Below are 22,498 nucleotides of genomic sequence, written 5' to 3'. Positions count from 1 at the left end.
CATCCAGGCTACTGCAGTTCTAACTCCTTCATTTGCTTAAATTTCAGTTAAGGACTTTGCATGCTTTAATTATAAAAATATACACATTTATTTAATAACATGATTAGTATGATATTCTTCACAGATCTGTTTATTCAATAAGTTAATTATGATCAGTTTGCCAGATGTATATTAGAAGAGGTACTAATTAAAGTTTTTTCTTTTTGTCTAGGCAATGTAAATTTATTCTTCAAAGGGAAATTTTTGCAAGGGGAAAAAGATTTTTTTTTCTCCATATTAGAAAGAAGGTGAATGAAAAATACATTAAAGTAGAATCAATGTTTGGTTTGACAGTCTGTTCTGTTCACATATTTCAGACCTTGACCTACAGTGCAACTTTGAAAATGGACTGTGCAATTGGGAGCAGGACATAGAAGATGACTTTGACTGGATCAGAAAACAAGGTCCAACCCCCACGCTTAATACAGGCCCATTAAAGGATCACACAACAGGCACGGTCAGAGGACACTACCTCTACATGGAATCCTCAGAGCCTTATGTATTCCAAAATAAAGCAGTTTTGCTTAGTCCTGTCTTCAACTCTGATGGCAACGAAACCTGCATTTTTCGCTTTCATTATCATATGTTTGGAAAGCAAGTTTATAAGCTGTCAGTCTTCCAAAGAACTGTGAGTAATACCAAGGGACAGATGCTGTGGTACAAGTTTGGAAATCAAGGCAACAGATGGATAAGGCAGACACTCCACATCAACAGCTCTAAGCCATTTCAGGTATGACTCTTCTAGTCTGTGATATACTCACTTACTGCACCATCAAACACTGCATAGTCTACTATTACTATTACTAATTGTCTGATTAAAATGACTTTGGAGTACATGTAGTGTCTTGACTAAGTATGTTCCAAATATTTAGTTTTTGTGGAAGTTGCTTTTCCCTCTAAAAAAAGATATTTATCATCTTTTGAATATGAACCCATGAAAAATAAAGCAGGTGTTATTTTTGTTTTTCTAGCATTGAGCACAATAAATTTTTCTGTGAACCTGCTACAGAATATCTTAGCAAAAAACATGGTTCATTCAAAAGAAAGGACAATTAAAAAGAGTATTATTTTCTATACTTGACTTTTCCAGATTTATACATTAATCTGTAATTATATAAATCTGGAATAAATATCAATTCAAAATATTTGGTTCCAGTCTAGGGTCAACAATCAAATATCATTTTTGGAAGTAAATAATTAGAAGTTACAGCTACAGATCTAATCTTGTCTTCTTGCTTTTTAAAATTGTTTATGTTACTTACATTTAGCTATCTGTGACCTGTTTATTGCTGTTGGGTTAATATATCTGGAGGTTATTAGAGGAAAGATTAATTCATTAATTCAATTGCCTGATAAGTGGTCATAAAGTGAACTTTAAAGAAATCCAGATTTTAAAATCTTCCTTTTTTTGTCAGATGAAATGCAATATTTGATTTAGACTGTCCCACACTTACTTACCAACAGGGTACTTTTGAGAGGAGAAAAATTCTATTCTCTTTGTAGGAAAAGCCCTTAGAAGGCTGCATAGAAGGAACTGGAAGAAAGTGTTTGTTTTTCATCAAGACCCTTTTAGAAATACAAAAGACCCTTGCTATAATGCTAACAATGCCTTCCTAGTTAGAGAATTTAAGAGCAGGTGTGACTGTAAGGAATTTATTTGTATAACTATATATGTGCAAATAAAAGTATCACACCTTTATCTCATTTTCAATATTAATTTGGCCTAGACCTGTACTATATCTCAGTAGCTACATGTTGATATCGCTGACATTTACTGTGTTGAAAGTAACGTGAAGTCCTGATGTCTTGTCCTTTTGACTAAGTATGTAAAATAGTTGAGAGGAATGTGAAATTCATTTTCCTCTACCAAACTGATTCTTCTCTCATTTATGTTAATCTTACAGCACTGTAGATCCATTGGTTTGTGTAGGGTTGCTAATACTAGACATTTGTTTGAAAGAAAAAAAAAAGTCGTAAATATGGCATGAATTCTGCTGAATGAACAAAATTCTTTTATTCTTTTAAGTTAAAGTTTTAACATTTATTTTAATGCCTTTTTAGTGAGAAAGTTTCCCAAGCATATATATGTTTAAGATGAATTTACATGGTCGGAGGTTGAGGGCATTTGGGCAAAAACTAGTTTCAACACTCTAGTCTGTCCTGGCATAATACAACACAAGCTCAGCATTTTATTATTTTTTTAACATTATAAGGAAACATATCCTTCAGTAGTTTATCTAAAGAATTATAAAATTAGTTAAAATATTTGGCCTGTTTAGGGTTAAGTTTGTTCGGTAACTGAAGCTATTTATACTATTGTACTTTTCTAGTCCTGTTCAGGGAATGTAAAGATTTTATATTCTTGTGATGTACTTTTGTTTTTCATAGTCATTTTTGAGTGGCATGAAGTGTGAAGTACCATTTGATAGTTTGTTTTGAAGAAAGAGATCAGGACCTGATGTTCAGTCTGGTGTGTTCCATTTTTCATGATGGAGTTTGCTTTGTGACTACTGCTACCCTTCAAAACTAAGAGTTTTTGAAAAGAAAGAGGGAATTTCTGTTGCTAATAAGTTGTTGCTTGCTAATGTCTTTCCAAACTTTCTCTTAAGTGTGGAGTGCTGGGGACTTTCTGTAACTAGACATAGAGGGGAGATGAGGGGAACAAAGTCTTCACGCTCTGTGACCATGTTTTCTCTGAAGCCTTAGCTGTCTGGTGAGATGTGTACTAGAACCACCTCTCAGACAGTTTTGTGTTGTCTGTTGTTTAGATACCATAATAGTAATGGATAATTATCTTTAAGAAGGACAAGTAGGATTTGGGGAACTCCAGGTCAGTCAGCCTTACCTAAATCCCTGGAAAGGTGATGGAGCAGCTAATCCTGGATACTATTTCCAGGAATGTGAAAGATAGGAAGGTGATTTGAAATAGTCAACACGAATTTACAAAGGGAAAATTGTGGTTAATCAACCTGATAGCCTTCTATGATGAGATGACTGGCTTGCTGGACAAGGAGAGACCAGTGGATGTTGTTTACTTTGACTTTAGTAAGGCTTTTGACACTGTCTCTTTTAACATCCTTGTAGACAAGCTAATAACATACGGGCTGGGAAAGCGGTCAATGAAATGGATTGAAAATGCTTGAACTTCCAGGCTCAGAGGGTTGTGATCACCAGCATGAGGTCCAGCTGGAAGCAAATCACTAGTGCTGTTCCCCAGGGGTCAGTACAGGAGTAAATACTTTTTAACATCCCTCATATATGACCTAGATTATGGGACAGAAGTTCACAGATGATACAGAACTGGAAGGAATGATAGACACTCCAGATGGTTGTGCTGCCATTTAGAGGGACCTCAACAGACTGGAGAAGTGGTCTGATAGGAATTTCATGAAATTCAACACAGGGAAGGATAAACTTCTGGAGGAATAGCTCTGTGCACCAGTATAGTCTGGGGGCTGAGCGGGAGGGAAGGCAACTCTGTGGAGAAAGATGTGGGGGTCCTGGTTGACAAGTGGACTATGAGCCAGTAATTTACCCTTGGGGCAAAGAAGGTCAATGGTATCTTAGGCTGCATTAAGAGCATTACCAGTAGGTCAAGGGAGGTGATCCCTCACCTCTCTTCAGCCATGGTAAGGACGCCTCTGAAGTACTGTGTCCCAGGCTCCCCAGTGCAAGAGAGACATGGACATACTGAAGTTGGTCCAGCAAAGGGACACTAATATAACTGCTAGAGAGATGCTAGAGAGATGCTAGAGCATCTCTCATATGGGGAGAGTCTGGGAGAGCTGGGCCTGGTCAATCAGGAGAAGAGAAGACTGAAGGGGATCAATCTGTTCAAATACATATGATGTATTTTTATTTATATACATTGAAAAGATGGGGGATGGAGAAGGGGAGTGTAGAGAGGAAGGGCCTAGACTCTTCTCAGTGGTGCCCAGTGACATAATGAGAGGCAATGGGCACAAACTGAGACTCGGGAAATTCCACCTGCACATAAGGAAACATTACTGTAGAGGGTGTCCAGAGAGCTTGTGGAGTCTCCATTATTGGAGATATTGAAAACCTGATGAGGCAAAGTCTTGGGCAACCTGCTCTAGGTGACCCTGCTTGATCGGGGGTTGGGACCAGGTGATCGCCAGAGGTCTCTTCCAACCTCAACTATTCTGTGATTCTGTCTCTACATTTACTACGTTGTGGTCTCTACATACTGTAATGTCAGTGCTTCATTGTTTCCAGATGTTTAGCATTGTAGGCCAACTTCATGTTTGAAAGAAAAGTTTAGAGTCACTTCAGAAAATTAAATAAGGCTTTTTCTTGAAATTCTGCAAATAAGAAACAACTTTTTGATAATTTTCTGATCAAAATACAGGTCATTTCTTCTCTGTCCCTGGCCAGAAATTACTGTCAGCTGTTTTAGGATTTTCAGAGGTTCCTAGCTGATAGAAAAATTTAGGCTTAGGATTGAAGATGGCCTAATTTTATGTAATACAGATCTTCATTTTAATTTTTCTCTTCTACATGTAGGAGTCAAACATACCCCTGCAATAAAATGAATGTTACCACATCTTCCTCTTCCCTCCCAATATAAGTCTGTCATTTGTTTACCATGTTAAAAAAAAGAATTACTATTTACAAATAGTAAACCCCCAAAACTCACATTTTTGCTTTACTTAAAAGCATGGGAAACCAATTATCACAGAATGGGTAAGGTTGGAAGGGACCTCTGGAGATCATCTGGTCCCAACCCCCGATCAAGCAGGGTCACCTAGAGCATGTTAGACAGGGTTGCACCCATGTGGGCTTTGAATATCTCCAGAGAAGGAGACTCCACAACCTCTCTGGACAACCTGTTCCAGTGCTCTGTCACTCTCACAGGGAGGAAATTCCCCCTCACGTTCAGGCGGAACTTCCTGTGCTTCAATTTCTGCCCATTGCCTCTTGTCCTGTCCCATGGGACAACTGAAAAGAGTTTAGCCCCTCATCCCCCTGACACCCTCCGTTCAGGTACTTCTACACATTGATAAGATCCCCCCTCAGCCTTCTCTTCCCTGGGCTGAGGAGGCCCAGCTCTCGCAGCCTTTTCTCATGGGCGAGATGTTCTAGGCCCCTAATCATCTTCATAGCCCTATGTTGAACTGTCTTCAGTAGCTCCATGTCTCTCTTGTCCTGGGGAGACCAGAACTGGACACAGTTCTCGAGATGAGGCCTCCCCAGGGCTGAGCAGAGGGGCAGGATCACCTCCCTCCACCTGCTGGCAACACTCCTCCTAGTGCAGCCCAGGAGACCATTGGCCTTCCTGGCCACAAGGGCACATTGCTGGCAGGTGGTCAATTTGTCATCCACCAGCACTCCCAGGTCCTTCTCTGCAGAGCTGCTCTCCAGAAGGTCAGCCCCCAGCTTGTACTGGTGCATGGAGTTATTCCTCCCTAGGTGCAGGATGCTGCACTTGCCCTTGTTGAACCTCAGGAGGTTCCTCTCCACCCAGCTCTCCAGCCTGTCCAGGTCTCTCTGAATGGCAGCACAGCCCTCAGGTGTCTCAGCCACTCCTCCCAGCTTGGGATCATCAGCGAACTTGCTGAGGAGGCACTCTGTCCCCTCATCCCGGTCACTGATGAAAAAGTTGAACAGGATGGGACCCAGTACTGAGCCCTGGGGGACACCGCTAGCAACAGGCCTCCAACTAGACTCCACGCCACTGATGACGACCCTCTGAGCTCTGCCTTTCAGCCAGTCCTCAATTCACCTCACTGTCCACTCATCTAACCTACACTTCCTGAGCTTCTCTAGGAGGGTGTTATGGGAGACAGTGTCAAAAGCCTTGCTGAAGTCAAGGTACACAGCGTGCACTGCTCTGCCCTCATCTACCCAGCCAGTCATTCCATCAGAGAAGGCTATCAGACTGGTTAAACATGATTTCCCCTTGGTGAATCCATGCTGACTACTCTTGACCACTTTCTTTTTCTCCATATGCCTGGAGATGACATCCAGAATTATTTGAGTTTATAAACAATCTTACCAATGTATTGACTGCTAGCAAAAGGAGTAATTGTCAGCTAAAAATCTGAAGCTCAAAGATCCTTGAGGCCATCTGGAAAGCCAGATCCCCTTTTGGATGTTTCGAAGTCTATAGGTATGAAACTGCAGGGCCTTTAATTGAGTGCTCTGGCATAAATCCAAAGGAGACAATACTCAAAAACTTCCATTGCTCACATCAGCTCTCTCTAAACCTTGTTCTCAGAATCTTATATTTCTCAGGAAATATTTGTTCTAGCTGCCATCAAACATGGCTGAAATTTAGTGCGTCTCTGACAGATATTTTGCATCGGAGAATTAAATGTGATATCAGTGAGCAAAACAGGTGAGCTTGGATGAGTGAAAAAGGAACTTTAGAAATAACATATTTAAGTGAAAGGAATCAAGTTCTCTGGGCCAAAATTAATTGTACTAATACTGACAAAGTGACAAAACTGTTCCAAATACACAAACTTGTAAAACTGGTAACTGTAGTATAGTGTGATCCAGAGTTTACCTTTGAATTCAGATTTGGTATTACACAGAAGTCTGTAAAGTCTTTGCCTGTGTTTTAGGGAAAGTATAAAATGTAATCTCTTTTAATAATCTGGTCCTCTAATGCAAGCAGTGATTGAGCAGTTGTTTATTCTGGACCTTTCAGGGAGTGTTTGAATTTGAATGGAGAGCTACAGTTCTCATTTCCTTGGTAGGTGTTTGGTGATGTTTTATTGTGCTAACAGAGCTTGTTATTCCCCAGTATGTATGGGCGGAAGGAAGGAGTGAATATGCATCTGTAAGGTTTCAACAGCTCTTATTTTCAGAAACTCTCTATACACATCATATAGATAATCAACCAATGTAATTTTGAAAATAGAGCAAGGTCATATCCCAGCATGTTTCTGTGAAAACAGCAGGTTATAAATATGTTCCTTGTCAAAGATACCTTTGTAATATATGGGACACTACTTTCAATAAGAAAAAAATAGGCTTTTTGAGTGTATTTATCTCTTTCCTTGGTCTAAATTTATTTTAATCTTCCTGAGAAGACTAGTTAAACATTTTTTTTCCTTAGTAGTGCATTTGAAAAGCTGGTGAAATACCGATCTGTCCACAGTAGCCTCCTTATACTGATGATGAATAGTGTTTACTTTTATCTTCCTTGAATAATCACAATACCTGACATAGTTTTGTCTCAGATTAAAGTGTGAAGATTCTATTTTAACATGTTAGATAAATGTGGCTGTTTCAGTTTTCTCTATTCATTCAAGTTTTTCTGGATACAGCAAAAGTAAATTGTAAATTATGTGAACAATGGCAATTCAGAATATCAACTCAAAATATCAATATTTTGAATGACAATTCAAAATATCAATTCTTTTGGTCAGTGCAGTCTCCCTCTTTTAGTCATGATATAGATCAGATACCTACAGTTTCCTAAATAGGATATCTAGGGCCACTTTATTGTATTGGAAACCATACTATTAAAAAAAAAAGTTATCTTGCACAGTTGCAATTTAGTTTTGCCCTTATGCAATATATGTGTGCATCTCCATAAACAAAGATAAAACCCTCTTCCTTTAAGTGTGAAAGACAAGGACCAAAGTCAGGAGGAAATAGATAATGAAAATTCAGTGAAAAATACTAGCTTATGGAAGCTTATATGTAAAATAAAATTTCAATTAAATAGATTCAAGATACATTTGGTATTTTCCTATTTTACAAGTAGTTAATGAAGGTATACAGTAAAATTCTCTGTAATAACTTTTCTCATTATCAAATAGATGTTAGTTCAGGAAGTAATGGAATATTGATTGAAAATTAGAATGATACATTTGCTCTGAATATACAATAGTAGAATGTCCTACAAATAGGAATAGAAGCCAAATTTCTTTTGCCAACTATTTTTTTTAGTACACATTGTGTTATTTTTATATTCTTCTCAGTCTAAAATCCAAGCTATTTGCATTTTAAGGGACTAATTCTGAAACATTTATGCATTAGTATATAGGTAATCGCATAAAATAGACATCTTAAGCTCCTGAGAAGCATGTTTGTGATTCTAAACAAGTGGAAAGGTCCCACCACCTAGGCACCCTGGGGTGGCTAGGGTCACCCTAGCACCAAAAACACCCTTAAAGGAATGCTCATGATATTCCACCTGAAAGTATTTCAGGGTACCATAATGATTATGATTACTAAAGGCAGATCTTCAAAGAATGTTATTATTTCTGTTACTATACTGCAACTCCTCAACTTTGATTTGTATATAGCCTTGTAAAAACGTGGACTACCTTTGGGTCCAGCCTTAAGGTCTTTAAACTGGCAGTCTAACATTTGCAAGACTACCTGAAATAAGTGATGCTCTTTAAAAGTAACCATTTGTATGGAGACAATAAGTTGTCTTGTGTCTTACTTGCAGGAGGAGATTTATAGTACTTCTGTGTCTCTCTGACTAAATAATAGATCTGGTCTTGCCCAGCTAGCCATAGATGTTTTAATATTGTTACTGAGAATGATCTTATCAGCTAAGTACTTTCACTACCAAGACATTTTTAAGAATAACTAAATAATCATCATCCTCATTAAGGAACAAAAATGTTTACAAACTTTAAATATTAACAAAAGTGGAATTTCTATAGGATATATGTGCATTTCTGGACCCCTATAACTAACTGAAAAGACAGAAATTAGATTAGTTTTATGAGAGACTGAAAAATATCTGCAGAATGAATTTTTTGTTTTTTAGCTAAGTGAGCTGTTTTAAATGTCTACACAGACAAATGTATCTAATGTGTTCTCTCTCTTTTTTTTTTTTTTTTTTTTTTTAATATTTCATCTTTGCAATCCCAGATGGGTTGCTTTTTAAATTAATCCCAGGAGGAGCATTCTGGTATAGTCTTGTAAAGTAGAGAAGTCTTCTGTAAACTTTCATATTAAGATGAAGTCAAAAGTAATTACGAACTTAGATTAGATTGAATATAGATTTATTGTTATAATTACCAGACAGATACCTCCAAAGTGGACAGGCTAACTATGTAATTTTATAAAGCTAGAGTATCTCAAACATGTAGCATCTGACTATATGCTATTTCTATAATAATTCTTCCAATGTTAATATCACAGAGTGAAAGTAGTGTCTTTTCTCTTGAGTAATGTTTTGTGGCCATAATATAGTGAAGCACTGAGTGCCAAAATACCTAAACACTTATTAATGTTAAAAATGTGAGCAATCCCACTGGGCATCAGTGAAGTTATGGGTCTGTAACAGGAAAGAAATATGATTCTTCTCTGCTCTTTAGAGAAATTATTGGAAAATATCGTAAATCAGCATGAAGGTTCACAAGCTTATCACTATAACTACACTAGAAACAGAGTTTTTCAGTCCCGTGTAAAGCTGAGCACAGTAAAGAATCAGATATTTGTCATTTAGAGTCATTAAGACTCTTAATAATAGATTTATATATCCTTAAGGCCACTGATAAAAACTCATTTGGATCCCTATTTCAAAGGACATTGTTACAACTTTTAAAGTTGCAGGGAATTTGATTCTAATGTATTTTTGATAGAAATAAAAAGGGAACTGAAGGGCTTGGAATATGAGCAGTGGAATCTAGAGCTTTTTGCTTGTTGCACTAGAATTTTGTAGCTGCCCTACGTCGGTTATTTTTCTAATACATGATGGGCTCTCTGTAGTTGTGCCTGCTTTAGGGAGCAGATCACCTTCACACTAGTGGAGCAGTCCTAATTCCCAAGCCATTCAAAACAGAGGGCACATTGTGGCACCCTTTCTTCCAGGGCTCCTGACTTTTATTCCAAGGGAAACCATAGCATGGAAGATTCAGAGGAATAGTTCAATGCTATGTAATCAGGATGCAACTACATGACACCTAGATTAGAGATTTGGGAAATACTTTGAAGTCTGGGATTAGATGTTGTTTGTATGATGCTTAATAAGGTGTCTACCATGAAATCCATTAATTAACTGCCAACGGTATCTGCTTGATGCTATTAGATTCTTTAGATGGCAGCTGAGTAATAGGATGAACAAAACTGGAGAAGAGTAAATTACCATGTTCAGATTCAGTTATCAAAAAAGCCGCTAAAGCATCTTTGACATGCACTAACTCAAGAAGTCAAAAATAAATTCAAAAATTTCAGATTTTTTTATCATAATTTTTCAAAGAAATTGGTTATGTACTTCACCAGTTAAATAAAGTTCCCTATTTTTTTGTGCACTTCCTGAAACATTGTGAGAATGCTCATGCATTTCTGTAAAAAATCCAACTTATTATGACATGACTGTTGAATGAAGATTATCTTGATAAAGCATTGCCAAAGGGAGAAATTTTGGCATAGATTTTAAGTAGTTAATGGTTCTATATTTTGTTTGTCATTTATCTCTAATCACAGAAGTACCAGCATAAAGAGTTGTTCACTTTTCCAGACAAAAAGTTAGGAAATGTTTTCCTTTTTGTATATATCATTAAAAGCATAGGATTAGTTTATTGGAGCTAAACAGTGAAACATGTCTCTTTCTATGCTGAATCTGCTTTCAATAATTTGTGACGAAGGTTCTCGATGACAAAAAGTTATTTGTGCTGCTATCAACTTGTGTGGTTTTCTCCCTTCTTCAAATCAAATCATATAGTTCCTTGGCAGAAATAATAGTAAGAAAAACCTAATCAAAATCAGCAAGTTCTAGCTAATAACGAAATCAGTAATGCAATCGGGACTTCTTGACATATCCCTGGATATATTACATGTGAAAACTGAGATCACTCTTCAGAATGAATTCCATTCTAGCATAGATTGTGTTCGTATGGAAATTAAAGTTTTATTTTACTAACATTCAATGGGAACTGGCTGGTGACAGAACTGAGGATTATTTTAAAAATGAAACATTTGTGTAGAAGAGTATCACCCATTGTAATATTTCTTCTATTACCATTTGTCATAATAATTCCTTCACCCTTCAAAAACCTATTTTGTTCAAAACCTAAAGGAATCAATCCTTTTCTGTACACATAGTGCCTGTCTAATGCATTTTGCTTTTTATAGATTTTTTCCCCTCTTTTATATAGCATACTTTCTAGCTAGTACATGCCACCTTTATAACCTTCATTCAGACTGAATATGTAAGTTCTGAAAGCTGGAGAAATTGGGAACTATTTATCCGCGTTCAAATAATAAATGAGACGTAAAACGAGCTTAATCGTAGATGAGTTCCCTGGAGGTTGTTTAACAATAGCTTATGAAGTTTGCAGAATTTCAGCTGACAAATTAATTTAAGTGGTCAATGTTTAGCTAGGGTTTCAGATAGACTAAGTTTTATATCGCAGCACTACTTCAAAAATTGACCTTGTTTTCAATTTTAAGCTATCAAGTGCAAAACAATATGCTTTTCACTTTTAAAATCTGTAGCAAAGTCATAATTTCATTTAGGTTATGTCTCCTTACAATTGATTAGAACTGTGCTCGTAGTTCTTGACTCCTGTCGAACAGTTAATACGTTTGAACACAGATCTGTACTTTCTCTGTTACTTTTTCTCTGTTACTAATTTAGTTCGTGCTATATGCCAAAGTGTTAGACTTCCTGAGTAACTAGCATAATAAAAAATATCTGATTTGGGGGTTTTGAAAGTCATATATTATCATCATAATAACAATAAAGAGATATTCTAAGTATTATTGCTAATACAGAACCATGTATGGCCACTTTTATCTCTGGATGCTGTTATTCCCTTAATAAAAATACTCCTTTTTAAGGTGCAAGAGTGCTACCTCTTCCAGGAGAAGGTTCGTGCAAAGTGATGAGTGAGAACGGCCTCAGAATGTGTGAATGTGGCTGGGAAGAGGGCAAAGAGAGAGAAACCCCTAAACCCACTGATTTATGTCCGTCAGAGCACAGCACATTCCCTTATTAAAATAGTGTCGTTCTGAAGGGGCTCAGTTTTGTTTTGGTAATAACCATATATGCTGGGTTAACAAACTTCTGCATCTGGGTCTGATTTTTAGCTCATTTATGAGTAATTATTTATAACCAGTTAATAATTCATGCTTAAAAAGCTAAGTCAAGTTTTTATTTAAATTGTTGCCAGTCAAGATTAAACTGAAATGCTCTTTTTTGGTTTGGTATAACACACACTGTTATGCAACATTTCCAAAGAATAGATCTTGATTTGTCCTGTTTCTAAGCACTTTTATGATAGTGATACCAACAAAGTGCTGTAGTATTGCCTGCATTTTAAATTAAACAGGAAATAAGAGACTGAGGTCTTTTTAAAAGAATTTTAAAGAATTTCTGTGGATATTCTGAGGGAAACATAAGAATTCCATACTGGGATGATAGTGTCAGTAAGTAATGTTGCCATTTACTGTTGTCATTCACTTTAGAACATTTTGTGCTAAAATAATCCATCTTCAGCAAGTCTGTAATAATGGGATTGTATTCATTTTCTTTTAATATACTCATAATAGTTAAGATTGTTCAGGATTACATCTTGCAGTTCTTCAGTCACCAAGAGTTCAAAACAGTCAAATCATCTTTCTCACTGGCATCTATTTTGTCTATAGAATGTATTTGATAAATACAACACAACTATTTTTTATTCACTCTCTTTGGCAATGTTAATATCAGTGACTAAATTCTCTTGTTCATATGTATTTGCAGAATAGCAGGAAAAACTTTGCCACTGTTAACATAGTAATATTGTTATTGTTCTCTTACTTTTACAGTGTTAAAGCCATTGTATGAACCTTCACATATTTTTCCTCATGTTACACATTAATCTTTTAAACTGAGACTGATAAGGGATGTGCATACACATCACACAAACATTGTATAGAAGAAGTCTCTTACTTACCTTGCTTTCTAGTTACTGAATAGCTTCATTAGTTTAATATACAGGGCTGATTTCTCAAACTGAAAATCATCAACAAGCACTATTGCCAGCAAACATTAACAATAGTTAACTGACTACAAAAGAAATGCTAAAATGTAAAATCATGTATGATATAAATAGTTCTTTAAAAATTGGCGGAGACATAACTTTAATATTTTAAGTGCAATGGGTCAGTAAAATCATTTTTATATATACATATATATATATAAAAATATATATATAAAGTCTTTTGAGGAGCCTTTTTTAGGAAAAAAGTTAGTTTAACAGGTAGTTGAATTGAGAAAATTTTGAGTACTCATCTGTTACAATTGTGATAATTCAGCATCAGTGAAAAGAGTTTTATTTTGTCATCCAGGGAGTATTTCACAAATAGTAATCTCTCCTACTCCTTGGCAATAGACAATAATAAGAAATTAAGTATATACAGTTTTGGTAATTTTAATGACTATTTGTCTGTAAATATATATTAAAATATTCTATGAAGAATCTTTTTCTTTAAAGAGTTCCAGAGCTTATCTGTAATCTGCTTGATTATTTTCATAGCAATGACATTCCTACATGAGTATATAATTCATTCAGATGGATGTTATTATAATTAATCATGAAGAATATTATTACAATAAGTACCAAAGGACCTAATCATAACATGCCACTTATGATAATGCCTTACCATCATTTTATGTCACAACGATGTTTCAGTGGCTGTAAATCCAACCATACCAATATTATAGTTCCCTGTGATTAATATGAACACCAGAGAATGCCGATAGTAGTTAGTCTTTTGTAAAGTGTCACTGAATACAATATTTAAGTTCATTTAAGTTCAATTTGAAGTTCATTTTAAGTTTGAAACACAGGACTTCTATCAATCAAAATAAAGTATTTAATGAGAAGTGGAAGTCTGCTATATGCTGAAAAATACTTTTATAACTATTGTTTCCCTAGATTTTGGTGGAAGGTACTGTAGGAGATGGCTTCACTGGAGACATTGGAATTGATGACTTGTCCTTTCTATCATGTACTCTTTACAACGGTAAGAACAAAATTAAAGTTGAGTGTACATCTCTTAGCAATGAGCTGATTGTTCGCTGTCATTTGTGAGTATTGGCACTGGAAAAACAAACCAAATCAAGCTGTGACTCATGTCCAGTGCTGAAATCCAGACTTGTTTTCCACCTTCCCAGACTCCCTTATTGATGATCTTCCCTGTACATTCTGGAAAGGCAACAACACGAAGCAGTCTCTGTTGAGCATGTAAGATCTGAATCTTACATGCTGATCGTTCCGTTGCAAATGTGGAAGCTCTCTTTGGGATCTCAGTATAACTTATTTCTAGAAGGAAAAAAAAACTTAACTACACATAAGCAAACTAACTTTTCATTTAGGAAAATCAGTTTGATACAGCCTTCATCCTCTCCCTCAAAAATTCTTAATGTTTTTGAATAGACAGCTGCTCTCACATTACAGCACACAAACTGTTCAGAGGACAGGGCAGCTTGTCCTCTGGAGTCATTACTACCTAATACAATAAAACGACTACAAAATGGTAAAATATTATACCCAGAAATGCTGCATTCCAAGACACCAAACGATGTCAAACCTTTCATATTTCATCATGGAAGGGATTTTAAGAGGCTAATGTTAGCTGCAGCAGACATTACAATGTTATATATGGTCTGATAGTTGATGTAGTCACAAGAGGGTTGCAGAACAGCAAACACAATTTAAAACAAAGTTTTTTTTCTGAAAATTAGTATTTTAGTATTAGATCTAAATCATACCAGTGCATATACATTTTGTTTCTGCTATTCCAAAAACTTCCTATAGGTATAAGTATATATAGGTATAATTCTATTTGGAATATCAAGTGCATCTGGCATGTTTCTCCCATTTTGGCAAGTTTATGTAGTATATAACAACATTTCACAGAATCACAGAATGTGTAAGGCTGGAAGGGACCTCTGAAGATCTTCTAGTCCAACCTCCCCACTCAGCAGGGTCACCTAGAGCATGTTAGACAGGGCTGCATCCAGGCGGGCCTTGAAGATCTCCAGAGAAGGAGACTCCACAACCTCTCTGGACAACCTGTCCCAGTGCTCCGTCACTCTCACAGGGAAGAAATTCCCCCTCATGTTCAGGCGGAACTTCCTGTGCTTCAATTTCTGCCCATTGCCTCTTGTCCTGTCACATGGGACAACTGAAGAGAGTTTGTCCCCATCTGCTTGACACCCTCCCTTCAGGTACTTCTACACATTGATAAGATCCCCCCTCAGTCTTCTCTTCCCTGGGCTAAAGAGGCCCAGCTCTCGCAGCCGTTCCTCATAGGGCAGATGCTCCAGCCCTCTGATCATCTTCATAGCCCTGCGCTGGACTCTCTCCAGTAGCTCCATGTCTCTCTTGTCCTGGGGAGACCAGAATTGGACACAGTTCTCGAGATGAGGCCTCCCCAGGGCTGAGCAGAGGGGCAGGATCACCTCCCTCCACCTGCTGGCAACACTCTTCCTAATGCAGCCCAGGAGACCATTGGCCTTCCTGGCCACAAGGGCACATTGCTGGCAGGTGGTCAACTTGTCATCCACCAGCACTCCCAGGTCCTTCTCTGCAGAGCTGCTCTCCAGAAGGTCAGCCCCCAGCTTGTACTGGTGCATGGAGTTATTCCTCCCTAGGTGCAGGACTCTGCACTTGCCCTTGTTGAACCTCAGGAGGTTCTTCTCCACGCAGCTCTCCAGCCTGTCCAGGTCTCTCTGAATGGCAGCACAGCCCTCAGGTGTCTCAGCCACTTCTCCCAGCTTGGTATCATCAGCAAGCTTGCTGAGGAGACACTCCGTCCCCTCATCCAGGTCATTGATGAAGAAGTTGAACAGTACCTCTGTTCAACTGGGGAACTCCGCTAGCCACAGGCCTCCAACTGGACTCCACACCATTGATGACAACCTAAAAACGACTCTGTTGTTGTAACTCTAAGTTTATTACTACTCTTTGAGTATGAACTCTAATTCAAAACAAATTTGGTTAATACACAGTTAGTGTAAAGTGTCTGGTTGCGGAGGAAGAAAATCTTAGAAGGACAGGTTAGCCCCCCCCCCCAAACTTATTTACAAATGAGACATGAAAATAGATTAAAAAAAAGAAAATAAGAAGAAAGTAGCAAAGTACAGAGGGTTAGAGTTTCAAAGTTCATACATAAGAAAAAAAGATTATTTTGTTTAGAAAGATGAAAGTCCTCAGGTATAATGGCAGACAAACTTGATAGGGAAGAGTTTTTGTGTTCCATAAATTTTTTTAAAGCCTTTTAGTGTTGAGAGAAATTTGAGACATTTCAAGCTCCTACTGCCCCTATTTTAGCACCTCTGCTTCCTCCACAACATAAAAATCCTGACCAGTGACAGAAAAGTTAAAGGGTCTGTAGGAATAGCCTGCAAAACAGGTAATATAAGCAGTGTAGTCTACTGGATTTAATATGAATTAGATCAGAGACATGAAACTGGGTTCCTACATCTCAACTCTGCAACCTGGAATTAATTGATGGCTGTCCAGCTGGAATTGTTCCACTTGGAATAACAGATACTGACCAGGGAGAGATTGCCTGGGTCACATAGTGGTACAGTCACACACATGTAATATTGAAGATGTAGAAACTTGCATGTTTATTTTCAATATATCATTTGAATGCCCTAACTACAGGCTGTCCAATGACACTTGCTCTGGCCCAAATGACATTTCATTATTGTGCAGAATGGATTATTTCCAGAGGGAAAAAGAAGGTGATTCTGTCCATAGTACTTACGATATCTCAAAATTTCTTCTGTTCTGGTGGATTAGGAGCAGGGACTCCTTTTTATTCCTGGAGAGTGTACAGCCTATGTTGTGAAACCACTCTGGAAATTTCTTCCCTCTCCAGTTTATAACCAAATTTCCTGAACCTAGGAACATTTCACTAAAACTGATCAGAGGAGGATTCAATACATCTAAAAAATTTTAATAATAAATACTGTATTTAAAAACTTCTGACCAATAAGGTTATTGCTATTACTGTGAGTTGTAGATAACATTTAGTATATCATCCAATTATTCCTTAAACAGTTCCTCCTCCTTAATCTTTTGTTTGAGTCTTAGGACGTTATTAGTGTATCATTTATTTGATGTCAAAGATGTGGTTTCTACATTACAAAATAAAATATGGCTCCTGCTCCTAGGGAATTTATAATCAGTCTTAGTGTTCCAAGTCTTAAGAGAAAAAATGATTCCTTACTGGCTCAGATACATTTTCTCTCAAAAGTCTGCATATACACTTTTTAATTAACTCAGGTGCATAACTTAGGTGTATTGTGCATTACAGCTAATCATTTCATTAGGGATTAAATTTATAAAAGGACTTATACAATGAAAAGACCTTTTATGGACAATGATAGCAAAGGTTTTCAAGGGATTAGGGCTAGCCTGCAGGAAGGTGTACACGAAAGAATAAGAGGAAAAGGCAATGGATTAGAAAAAAGCTGTAATGATGTTGAATGGAACAGAAAGTAAGTGGTAGAACAAGATAATGACCTCAAAATACTTTTTTCTAATGGAAAAAAATAATTTTTCCATGATGAAATGAGAATGTAAGAAGGTTACATAGTAATCTCCACAGTCAGTTGCAGTAATCAAAGTACTGGAAAAAATCCATTATTTTCTGAATAATGTTAGCCTTGCTTCACAGGGGAATTAATTTTTTTGTGATTGTTTTATCTGTTTCTTTTGTGTTAGTTTTTTGAAATGACTGGCCAATTTCAGCCAAATTTGAAAGACGAGTGAGAGGCTCAAATAAATTCTTTCAGGTGTTGAGGAAATGATGGTTGACTAGCATGACCAAACTAGTACTTTCCACTGGGGAAACTCAGCTAGGATACATTCAGTTCAGTTCCTTCTAGGTGGCATTTAAGATATTCTACTTGGCCACCCTGCCGTATTTCCGGTAAAGCTATACTCTTGGGGGCAAGGAATGACTTGAGGGCAAAGAAAACTAGGCTCCCTTAATTCTGTAGGTCACTATTTTTTTCTTTTTTAAAGGAAAATTGCCAGAAATCTCTACAACTCCATCAGGAACTTCAGCTCCTGCCACGCTCCCCATGAACAATTGCACAGATGAGCAGTTTGTCTGTAGAGCCTCTGGCAATTGCATCCAGATGATCCAGATGTGTGATTTTAGGCCTGACTGCTCTGACAAATCTGATGAAGCACCTTGTGGTAAGCAAACGCTTTACTTACCTCTTGTAATTTACTATCTTATTAGTTTGTGGATATTAAACATACTGTTCTAACTACTCTCTATTTATACTTTTCATTTGGTATTAGCACCTAGGTGTTGTTTTTAATGTGATTTTACTCCCCCAAAACTAGCATTATGCTTTTAAGATGGGAATCTGAGATGTTATTCATTTTCTGCCTTCTAATGACAGACTTGACATTTTATATGCTGTTTTATATGCTATTTATATGCTATTTTAACTTACTACTGCAATAGGAAAGTAATTCTTAAATCTCCCAGTGATTGGTAGCTATACATAACAATTTCTAAAATTGAGCATCATTTCTCAAATTAAATGGCACATTTAAATTTTTTAGATGTTCACTAGTCCAAAATGGAAATGAGAATAACTGTAGTCTCATTCATGGTTGGGATACTCATCTGGGAGACTTGGGTTCACTTCCTACTTCCATGAATATTGGAAGTATTTTTATACAAAGAAACTGTGAAAATCAGCTGCAGACATAAGGACACTTTTGTTATCATCTCTTTGTTCCTTTGACAAGACTGATTTTGCTTTGAGATCTACATCTAACTGGGCAGCAAATCCTGAACTGATGAAGGAACCTAGCGTTAGGTTTCTAGCTTTCTGAGCGAAAATCCCAGCTGCTTCCCTATGGCTAGAGTATGCAGCATGGTATACTCTGCAAAGAGGTCAGCGAGTTCCAGCCTGTAAATTGTTAAGAGCTCTGACAGTCAAATAAGAACAGTAAATTTAGGACAATGGATGAGGTCACTACACTTTGTAGACATCTAAGAGGTTTATTAATTGCTTCTAAGTCACCACAGTTCACACTATAGCTTTTAAGCATTAATGGTTACTAACTTTTTTTTTGCCTGAAAACAGGATAATTGAAAATACTGCTGTTTGTAAACTGATTAATGAGGGGGACAGGCATCTAGAGACAGTGACCTCATCTGCTATTGCAAGCTAAATGATTCTCACTATGATTAAAACTACCTTCATTACATAGCGTGTAGGGAACTCCAACCTTCTCTCTCAGGGCTGAAGACTCAACCAGCCAGCAGGGAGTCTAATGTTACTTTTCTTATTTCTTTTGAGGGAATAACTCTGGAAGAAGTTAGGCTGATCTATAAACATCGATGGGTAATTCCCTGTAGTGTTAATAAATACCAGTCATTGAAAACCTGCATTGAAAAGTAAATGGAGAGTCCTTTGGACAGAACATTTTTTTTTTCCCTCAGAAATTTACATTGTCTTAGAAAGCATCCTTTCCTTCTGAAAGAGATAACTGTTATGGAGAATACAACTTTAAGTACTTGCTGTGTCTGAAGTCTGCAATCACTACAGCAATGATGACAATTTATCACTCAAATGACAGTACTCGGATAAGAATTTAGTATATCCTTATTGAGGGCAGAAATATGTTCTCAGGAAGTGATTTGCTTTTTCAATGGCATTTAAAATGTAATTTTATAAAATGTGAAAAAAAACACAATACCATTGCTCTCATCAATGTCAGGAAGCATCGCAAATCTTTATGTGGACAACTAGCCAGATCACACTGGTTGCACTGGTTGCAGTTTGCTTCTTTACTAAAAATTTTAAAGCTATAAATCAAAACTATTTTGACATCCTCCCCCTCCTTAATCTTCCATCTGTGGTCTCCAGGAGAGGAAGCCCAGGACACATTCTACTAACACAGTATAATTTACTCATACCGAAATTACCTCAGCTACACTAGCTTTTGAGCTTCACGGGTTAGAAATACGGTCTTGTTTTTCTGCATAATTCTTACAGCAGTCATTTAAAGTTATGTATTAAAATCTGTTCTAAAGTTCTGGAAAGTGACAGGGGTCATTTTGGATCACAGAGGTTAAGTTAGAGTTTCGGTAAAATGTTCCAGAAGGCATTCCAGAGAATAAATATTCGTTAAGTAGAAGAAGTGGAAAATCATATTTTTCCTGAATATCCCTGTAGGAAGGATGCATTGTGAGGGAGGGACATTAGGAAGCTCACTTTCCCTGTCCAGTCACTCAGGAACCAAAAACTGAGGCACAGGCAACTGTTTATTTATTTATTAACAATTCTCTACTTGACACCAATGTTAAATAGCCTCATTATATGTGGCTTTCACCTATTTTGGAGACTGCTTGAAATACTTATTTGGGTTTTTTTAGTGTTCCCGTCAAGGAGTTTGTGTATAACGTACAATGAGTAGCTAATAACATCAGTCTGTAGGGCTGGAGAAAGAATTGTGCAGCAGCTCTCAGATTCAGAGCTGGTGATTTTATATGACATTTCAGCGTATTTCACATGACAGATAATTAGAACAGTCTAAAACCTGGTAGCTGCATATGATGGTAGATACCAAGGTTTTAAAGACTTGCTGTATTTCCAAATACAGAATCTGCCTCCGAAGTAAGAACATAGAGAGAACACTATTGATATTTTATCTGCAAAGGAAATACTATGCATAATAGTTTGAAATAATATTTATTGCCATGTTGTTTATTTTATCATAACATCAATTGATGATTCCAATTTTTTTATATAAACATGAAATATTCACTGTTCATCTCTAAAGCAAGCGAAGTGTGCAATTTTGAAGACAAAACCCTGTGTGGATGGTATCAGCCAGCCTTAGAAGAGACAGAAACTGTTTCCATCCTTTCCACAAATGTATTCAAGTGGGGACTTGGAAGAGGAGCAAATCTCTTCCCTGGGCAAGAAAATCACAGCCCATTAACTGATCATACTACGTAAGTAAAATTTTTCAGTAATCTTTCTTGGACTGTGTGTTTAGCCACATAAGAATTGTCCCTGGGAAAAACTCAGCTCAGTTCACAGCATTGAAGCAGTATACTGGTTTATTAATGACATATAGTGTCATTAATAATGAACCCCAAAGGTTCCCTCTGTCCCAGAGTAATACATGTGCAGTCCCTCTCCCAGAGGATGTGTGGAATATAAGAACATCCCTGCTCCTTTTTATGAACGTGAGTTTTGCACATTCCTCCTATTTGGAGACGTAACTGCTCTTGACATATATACATGCTGCTGCCTACAGCCTGCTAATGCATATGCCATGAGAAGGCACACCTCCTTGCACCCGTACTCTCAGCCTGACAGCTGCATGAGGGCTGCTCACAGCAGCCAGTGGAGAGGCTGCTCTGTTTGGTCTACGCAGAGGCTGCCGTACCAGAAAGGTGACTTCTGGACTGTCAAAACTAGATTTTGACTCCTGCTATTTCCAATCCAAGGTCTCTCCCTACTGTTACAAATATTCATCTTTATTTTATACTGCTATTCAAGCTGATTCTTTTTTTTAATGTTTTCTTTGTAGTTCCCTGTTTCTGTTTAGTTTGGCTGATGGTCATCATCTCCACTAACGTAATCAGTGTTGGGCAAATGTCCTTTCAGACACTTCCATTCACACACACAGTGTACACTCCCTTTCCTGCTAGCTATTGCTCTCCAGGCCATTTTGCCAAGTACAAGTACCTCCACAAAGGGTCTTATGAATCCTGCTATTATTTAATAATTAACACAGTTTTGAAACAACTGTAATTAGAGTTAAATACAGTTTAGTGGATATTTGACTTTTTTTCTGATAATTTACATCACTTCATATTGCTGCCCTACCAAATCTTCCACAGTACTGCTTTTCTGTCTTTATCATTACTATTTCCAACAAGATATAATGAATTGTTATTCCTTGCAAAAATACTACTTCTAAGATCATTGATGGGAACTGTGAGTTCTGGCATCCGGAGTCGTCTCATAGAGTGCATGGAGAATAGAGCTGGGTCATATTATTCTGTTGAACTTTTTCAATGAGAAGTATAGATATGTTAATGCTGGAATATTTTGAGTTGAAATATTTCAAAACCTGGGTCTCGACCATTTTTCTGCAAATTTCTTAAATATTCAGATGACTCCTTCTGAAATGCACGAATTGATCATATTGAAAACTAAGACCACATGTATTGCCTTTTCTGTCAACATCACAAATCTACCAGCATACCATACTTTTTGATAACTAACAGTATCTGAAAGTTGTAAGCTTTTTAGCAGACTCTTCATGGCTAACACTTCAGTTAACAAAGTGAGTGTTTTGAAAACTCAGCCAATCTGCAAACTTTTATATCTAAATGTGACTAGAAACAAGGAAATATTTGCATACATACTTTTAAAGGTTGACTTCAAAATCTGATTCTAATTCCCTTTGCATGTACTGAAGAGAAAGTATGGTAATTTTTTTTTTCACTTTAAAGGAAGCAAACAGAAAAC

At 37.1% G+C, this 22,498-nt stretch overlaps 1 protein-coding gene across 1 annotated transcript in view; it reads left to right on the top strand.

The window, feature by feature from the left end:
* The window catches only part of MALRD1 (MAM and LDL receptor class A domain containing 1), a 278,695-nt gene that overhangs the window by 71,664 nt on the left and 184,533 nt on the right, over nt 1–22,498 (top strand). The window contains exons 17-20 of the mRNA XM_062567604.1: nt 357–769; nt 13,899–13,986; nt 18,006–18,182; nt 20,793–20,967. Coding sequence (XP_062423588.1) covers nt 357–769; nt 13,899–13,986; nt 18,006–18,182; nt 20,793–20,967 — 853 coding nt within the window. The remainder of the gene's footprint in view (nt 1–356; nt 770–13,898; nt 13,987–18,005; nt 18,183–20,792; nt 20,968–22,498) is intronic.

Source organism: Rhea pennata, chromosome 2, assembly GCF_028389875.1.
Source record: "Rhea pennata isolate bPtePen1 chromosome 2, bPtePen1.pri, whole genome shotgun sequence".
In the NCBI taxonomy this organism is placed as follows: Eukaryota; Metazoa; Chordata; class Aves; order Rheiformes; family Rheidae; genus Rhea; species Rhea pennata.
Note: the sequence above shows the minus strand (reverse complement) of the source record. Positions and strands in the feature narration are given on the sequence as shown.